We start from the raw sequence: 7,059 nt of genomic DNA, 5'->3' as shown, positions 1-7,059 counted from the left end.
TAGCCAGCCTGCCAGAAGGCGGATGTCTCCAACAGATTTTGCAAGAACCTACTAATGTTAGCTCTTTACTCTCAATGCAATGACAACTAGGTCAGCAAAGTACCAGATCCCAAGAGTAGCAAGAAGCCCTTTGTCCAGTGAATATCTTCTATATTGCCAATTATTTTGATTGCTTCTTGCAAAGTCCCTCATCCTGTCCTAAGCCCACCCCTTGTTCCTGAGCAGGGGTTTGAGTGAGTGCATGTGAGTTTCTAGGGGACTCTCCGGGAGTTGGGAACAGGGAAAAGGACACGAAGCTGCTCTTTCTAGGGGATAATATGATAATGTGTGTGCACTGTAACATTTGTGTGAGAAAAGAGGGTTCCTTTGCTCCAGGAAAAGTTTGTTGACCAAATGCCCTGTGTCCTGGTGTGCGTATGCCCAAAATACACAACAGAAGGTTTTCTTTTAAAGAATGTATTCTTGAGAATAACTGGCTACCAATGAATGGTTCCAGATGGCACACCTGAGCAGTCCTAAACACTGATCATTAGAGGGTTACACGTAACACAGTTAACATTTTCCAGTAGGTTACAGAAGTAAAAGGTTGCAGTGGCTTGATCTTTTCCACTTACATTCCAAAAAAGATGCCCTGACTATTACACACAAGTGGGGGAGGACGGGCTGGGCTGGTGGGAATTGCCCTTTGTTTGAGCTGCTGGACCCTGGCAAGCGCCAGCTGCTTTTCTCTGCTCTGGGGCCTGGCCGGTGGCAGCTGCGTTTCAAGGATGTGCCCACGCAGAGCGGGCTTTTCTCAGGCCGGGTCAACGATCGCATGCCTGGACCAGTGAAAGGTCTGCCTATTGATTTGTGCATCCATAAATAGCAAAGCCATTCTGAACTGAGCCGGGAGGCGTTTCCCGTCGCCTTTTCCCAGGGGGGCTTCCTAAATCCTTACGGTGACACACATTCACTTGTTGCCTTTTCGAGGGCAAGCTCAAACTCACCCAGACATGCGCCCTTTCTTCATTTTGTGTTCTTTTCGTTCCCTCCTGGGTAGGGGCACCCAGAAATGCTGAGGCTTTCTACCTTGGCATCAGCAAGGCCTGTCTCAGATCCCTGGCACGCTGCGGCCAGCTCTGAGCACATCTGATGGGCATCTCCTAGCCAAGCCCTTGCGCACCTGCGCATGCCAACTGCCACCCAGATTCCCAGAGCCCTGGGGCCATTGTCCTTCTACTGCATTGCAACTTCCACCCTTTCGGGGAACCGCACTTTCACAGAGACACCTCGCCATGCTTTATTTTCACCAGTGGGCATGAGAACACTTTTGCAGGTGGGGAAGAAGTTCCACTGAACCAGAGTCCCCATTAACGCAATGCAACAGAAACGAAGCATTCGTTCCTTTGAGCGAGAGGACTCAGTTACTGCGCTGCATTGTTTTTTTAAATCAGAAGCAAGACGCTTTGAATAATAGGGGGAATCGTGCAACGGACGATTCTCCCCCCCCCCCCCCGCCCCGCCACCCCAACGCCGGGCACCCGGCCCAGACCCAGCCGCGCTGCAACTGAGGGCAAAAGGCTCATTTCCGCCACTGCGCACGCGCAGATCCGGGCCTGGCTGCGGCTCTGAGCGCGCATCTTCCGCAAACCGTTTTGCCTCTTCCTGGCCACCGTAGCGGGGGCAGCCGCGCTTCGCCATGGTGGAAAGAGCCGGGCGCTCTTCGGAAACCCTTCGCTATGCCGAGTACGCGGCCAGAAGCGGCGGGATTCCTGGGCCGGATACCCACAACGGGCTGGTGAGTTTCGGAGCAGCGGGATGAAGCAGAAGGCGGGCCTAAGACTGAAAGCGGCGGCCACCGTTGCGGCCTTGCCGTCTCTGAGGAGGCACCTGGCGTGAGCATGCGCAGTCGCGTCCTCGGAGTGCTGTTTCCTCCGCGGAGGTGGACCTGTTGCCCTGGCAACGCCCCGGGCGCATGCGCAGAAAGTGGTCCCGTCCGCTCAGCGTTTACTCCTGCGCCTGCCTAGGCTGCATGGCAAGTAGCAAATCCACAGGATATACGTTATTTCCCGCATAATTTTACAAAAATGAATAGGTGCATCTTGTAATCTCTTCACCTGTTGAGTTTCTGCCTGCCTGTCGTCGCGAAAGGACCTCACAACAGGAGATGCACTCTAATCTAGGGGGAAAGCTCTATTGCCCTGCCTTGGTCATGGAAATTTGCTTTTTTAGGGTTGGAGCATAACGAATCACAGCCATTTCTAAAAGGAATGTATGGTTGCTGTTGTTATATTTATTATTTATTATATCTATATGCCACTCTGTAGCCCAAGGGCTCTCAGTGTGGCTTAACAGACAGCACTAAAAGCAATAAAATGGGACAATAAAATCAAGACTACAAGAATAAAATCCAGTTAAAAATACAAAATTGGATATTCGCAGCAGAACACAGCAAGTGAGCAGCAGTTAGTTTACAGAATAAAAACCAAATTGTCTACCTAAAATGCATGCTAAATGAAAAAGCCTTTACCTGGTGCTGAAAGGTTAGCAGTGATGACACCAGCCCTGCTTTCCTTTAGGGGAGCATTTCATAAGCGGGTGCAGTCATGGAGAAGACCCTTCTCCCAGCCATTTCCCCCTCACTTCATTCATCCGCATTGCCCTTTCCTCCCTGTGAGGAACCCAGCGCACCTAATGTCTGTTTTATCTTCAGAGCAACAATCCTGTTAGGTAGGGGCAGACTTGAACTTGATCTTAGGCAGCAATCCTGTAGTGCCTGTGAGAGCATCCCAGGGAGTATGCGGGTTCCTCCGATTCTCTCTTCTGAGGCTGAAACAGCACTTGATGCACAGACACTATTCCAAGTTCACATACCCAAGGCCTTTCCCCTCTTAGCTTCCATTTAGGTTGCTTCTCCAAAATCAGAGAGGGAGGAAAGGCCATTTGGATGGCAGTGGGGAGACCAGAAAGGCCAGTTACAAATGGTGTAAGTATAACGGAAGTGATTCATTTTGGCTGTTGCCGGTTTGACCTTGGGGAAATTTTTCTCCCAACTTCAAATTGGTACTTGTATGTTGGGTGTGACCAATGGGTGTTAGCCGTATTTTGGCATTGCCCAGTAGTGACGTTCTCATTTTGGCAGCTCTTTGGCAGCTCTTGATGCTTTAGATAGGCAACTTGTAACCATCCATGTGCTTTGGACTGCAGTTACTGTCAGCCCTGGCCCCCATAGCTAATGGTAAGAGCTGGTGGGAAGTTGTAGGCCAAAACACCTAGAAGGCCACGCCTGTTTTAGACCGCTTGGGGCAGGATTACGTGGGCCAGTGCAGTGCACCCCAATGCCTATGATTTCATGAACCGTTTCATAGCATTCCTATAGGACCCTTTGTTGACACTGAAGTGCAGTTAGAATTGTGCAAGGCGAAGTGTGTAATATGTCACTGGTTGACCAAGTGAGCTTTGCTGTAACATACACTTCCATGTATGTTTTAATGGTGTGGGGGGAGTTCTACAGCCCCCAGCCAGGTTGGAAAATAGAGTTTTAGGCGTAACAGTTGAACCTCTCTTGCTGCTTTAAACAAAATACATATAGCATCAGTTCTTTGAGGAGTGAGTTGTGTGGCTTGTACTAGAAGAAGGCCGTTCCCTTGGTGGCACCCTGGTTGTGGGTTGCCACCCCAGGAAAGGCTCACACGGTGCTTATGTTTTGGTCTGTTAGGCACCCTTTATTCTCCCAGGCATTTTAGTTTTTAAATCTGTTACCTTATCTTTTGAAGAAGCATTGCAGCTGCTTCTTTCTTTTGCCTTCCATATTAATTACAAGGTTTAAAAATTTTATATTATGTTTGATCATGCTTTATTTTATGGTTCTAATTGTTATGAGGCATCCAGAGAATGTTACCTGTTGGGTGGTCTATGAATGCAATAAATAAATGCTGCCACATAGTTGTTTTATGACCGCCTGGAGTGTGATGGAGCTAGATGCGCACATAAATCATCGCCACAGACATTGTCGTCTTCCTAGCTGAAGTCGCTTTATTGTGCCGAGGACCGCTTCTCAACTTTCCTTGAGCTTCACCGAGGGCTTTTCTCAGAACCAGAGGTTACCCGAGAAAGCCATGAGCTCTGCAGCAGCTGTTTCTGCATCTGTTTGGATCCCAGGCGTGGTTTAGTAAGTTGGATCCATCAGTGGGAAATAGAAGTGGAGCGAAATGGCTGGTGCTGCTCCTAGGTCACACAAATGTTTCAGAAACCTGCACTAGGCTGAAGGGCGCCAGTTTGTAGCATGATTTGGAGAGCTGTTGATTGTTGTCCAGACAGGATTGCCGAAGAGCCGAATGAATGGGTCCGGTCTTGCTCACAGTTCGCTTGCTGTCACAGTGGCTAGCCATAGCACGTATTTGGATTTCAATAATAAAGGAATGCATGGTTTTTCACCATTCCAGGCAATGAAGGAGTAAAACTACAGGCATTCATCTTTTCCATTTTAAGAGCTAGAAAATTGAATCCTATTCTAAAAATAGGACTGTATAGTCAAAAGCTAATATTATCCATTCTGACACAGACGTGAGGTGTCTGTTATGTGCTGAATTCTGCACTTATTAACTCTTCTGGCTTTAATCCTATACTCACTTACCTGAGACTAAATCCCATTGAATTGTTTTACATTTGCTATTAAGCAGACATGTATAGGATTGCATAGTTAGTTTATTTCCTTTCTTTTATATAATGTAGAAAGTCAAGACGTTTATGTTTCTGGAAAGGGTAGCTCGTAATTGATGGTTGTTTATAGCTGCTTGAAGGCAGGTTACTGTAAGGTTGTTATTTTGTTGTAATACGCATGTCCTTTTTTGGTGGGGGGTGCCTCTGTGGTCATATCTGGTTTACAACTTGGCAATGTGCTTCAAGAAAAGGTATTTTGGAAAAACGGGAATAAGTCCCTAGAAACATCACCAGGTGCCCCTGTGTGCTACCAGGTGCCCCTGTGTGTCATGTTAATTTCTCAGGTGCTTTTTGGGTAATTGCCACAGCAAAAAACACACTTCCTTTACCAGGCGGTTCTTGTAGCACATTCAGTGCCTGCTTTTTGTTTCCTTTGTTAAAGGATAAGTAAGTATCCACATATCCCCTTTTAAAGAGGAAAGTGTAATTCCCCTTGGTCTAGTCAATTTCACATTTCTTTTGACTTTTATTGGGCTAGGAAGAACAGCTTCATTTAAGAAAATAAGAGCAAATGGGTTTTTCTCTGCAGGGAGAAACTTTGGTACAGTTATAAAGCTGCCAGTGAAGGGTCATGGACAGTGCTACAGTAAGCTGTGTGAGGGAAAGAACGGCTGTGATGCAGCTACGAGATGAAGACTGCAACAAAATTCAGGACGGGGGCTCTTTACAAATGCGTTGAGGGATCCATACTCTTCAGTGGCAGGCATTATGGTACCTGCGTCACCTCCTGCAAGCCGGGCAGGGCAGCCTGAGGACATACTCCGGAACCTTGTTTACCGGTAGCATTAATTGCATTATCAGGGGGCTAGTGGAAGCAGAGAGTAAGGTTCTGTAACCATGACACTGCATCAAAAGCTTGACAGCCCCTTTGGTACCTTGAATTGGGCGAAGAGTAACCCTCCCCAAACTCTAAAGAAAATTGACTAGGTGAAAAATGCAAAATGGCAACTGCCAAACAGTGATTTTAACACATTTAACCCAGTTTTGGGTAATTTGGATCAAGGAATCTATTAACAAAACAAAACAAAACATGGCCTGATCCTTCAAGACTTCTGCATCACCCTTCTCCAACTTTGTGCGTTTCAGACATGTTTGGACTACAACAACCAGAATTCCCATTCAGTGGCCCCTTTGGTCGCCTTGCAGAGACCAAATCTTTAGTAATTTTACATTACTAAAGGCACATATGCAAGTTGAGACAGCAAGGAGTCCTACAATTCCCAGCATGCTGCAGCCAGCACAAGTTGGAGCATGCTGGGAGTTGTAGGACTATGTCTGGCTGGACATGCCACAGAATTGTGCTTCAGGGTGATTAGCACTGTCTTAATCTTGTCTTCCTTATCCAACAGTCCTCTGTGACCTGACTTTTTTCACCTTCCTTATATACTGGCGGCTGGTGGCCTTAAGCATATGTGAATCATCACATGGAATGGAGCATTGTTAGAACAATGTCCATGTGCTGTTTAAACATTTAGAGCTAGTGGGTATAAGGCAATCTTTCTGGGTGAAATGATTGCAAAGTAGATTTAGTTGCACTGACTAGATCGTGGTCAAGTATAGTCAGTGGTACAAACTGTTAGTTGGCCATTGTGTGACTGAAATGCTGGACTCAATAGGCCTTCGCTCTGATCATTTCCCAGTAACACCCTTTTTCCCAAGACCCTCATCCTCCTTAATGTTAGATGAGCTATTACCCTGGTAGTGAGATGGTGTTCTCATGTTTCTTGTCACAAACTTCAGTGTGTTTCTCAGTCAGCAAGTTTGTCCTCAACCAAACAACTCATTGCCTCAGGCCAGAAACTCGTTTCGCTGAACACACGACTTCTGCCAACAGGCAAATAGTCTCAGATAGTCTCAGATATGATACCCTGTGCAGCCCCTTGGCCAGCTCCTGCCCCAACCTTTCTTCCTGCCTTCCTTCATGGCTGGGATATATTGGCAGAGGGCAGGGAAGGGCTGATTCTCACTGTGGACAATTGGTTGATGCTGTGATGGCATGCGATGACCCCTTGAGGTCAGCAGCAGATGCCCTTCTCCGGGAACCCTCTGAATGACATCAGGAGGGTGAGTACCTGGAGGAGGGCTTTCTCTACGGTGGCGCCCCATCTATGGAATGTGTTCCCCAGAGAGGTCCGCCTGGCGCCGTCGTTATTTGTTTTTCAGCGCCAAGCTAAGGCCTTTTTATTTAAAACTTATTTTAATTGTTAATTTATTTATTTAACTAGGCTTTAAAAAAAAAATTAGCCGAGAATGCACTGAGGTTTTATTGCACTGGGGTTTTATTGTATTGTTATTTATTGATGTTTTGTGAGCCGCCCCATCACAATAAAGCCTCGGGGCGGCTCACAAAACATCAAT

The 7,059-nt window shown here is 46.9% G+C and overlaps 1 protein-coding gene across 2 annotated transcripts in view; it reads left to right on the top strand.

Moving 5' to 3' along the window:
• Nucleotides 1-1,640: 1,640 nt before the first annotated feature.
• DNAJC15 (DnaJ heat shock protein family (Hsp40) member C15) overlaps nucleotides 1,641-7,059 on the top strand; it is a 20,543-nt gene continuing 15,124 nt past the window's right edge. Inside the window, exons 1-2 of one of the 2 annotated variants that reach the window (XM_044448295.1) lie at nucleotides 1,650-1,777; nucleotides 2,875-2,965. In XM_044448295.1, the coding sequence (XP_044304230.1) occupies nucleotides 1,719-1,777; nucleotides 2,875-2,965 (150 nt within the window). In that variant the 5' untranslated portion in view covers nucleotides 1,650-1,718. Of the gene's footprint in view, nucleotides 1,778-2,874; nucleotides 2,966-7,059 lie in introns of both variants that reach the window. The other variant, XM_044448296.1, reaches the window with a different exon arrangement.

Source organism: Varanus komodoensis, unplaced genomic scaffold (assembly GCF_004798865.1).
Source record: "Varanus komodoensis strain SLA01 unplaced genomic scaffold, ASM479886v1 scaffold54, whole genome shotgun sequence".
In the NCBI taxonomy this organism is placed as follows: Eukaryota; Metazoa; Chordata; class Lepidosauria; order Squamata; family Varanidae; genus Varanus; species Varanus komodoensis.
Note: the sequence above shows the minus strand (reverse complement) of the source record. Positions and strands in the feature narration are given on the sequence as shown.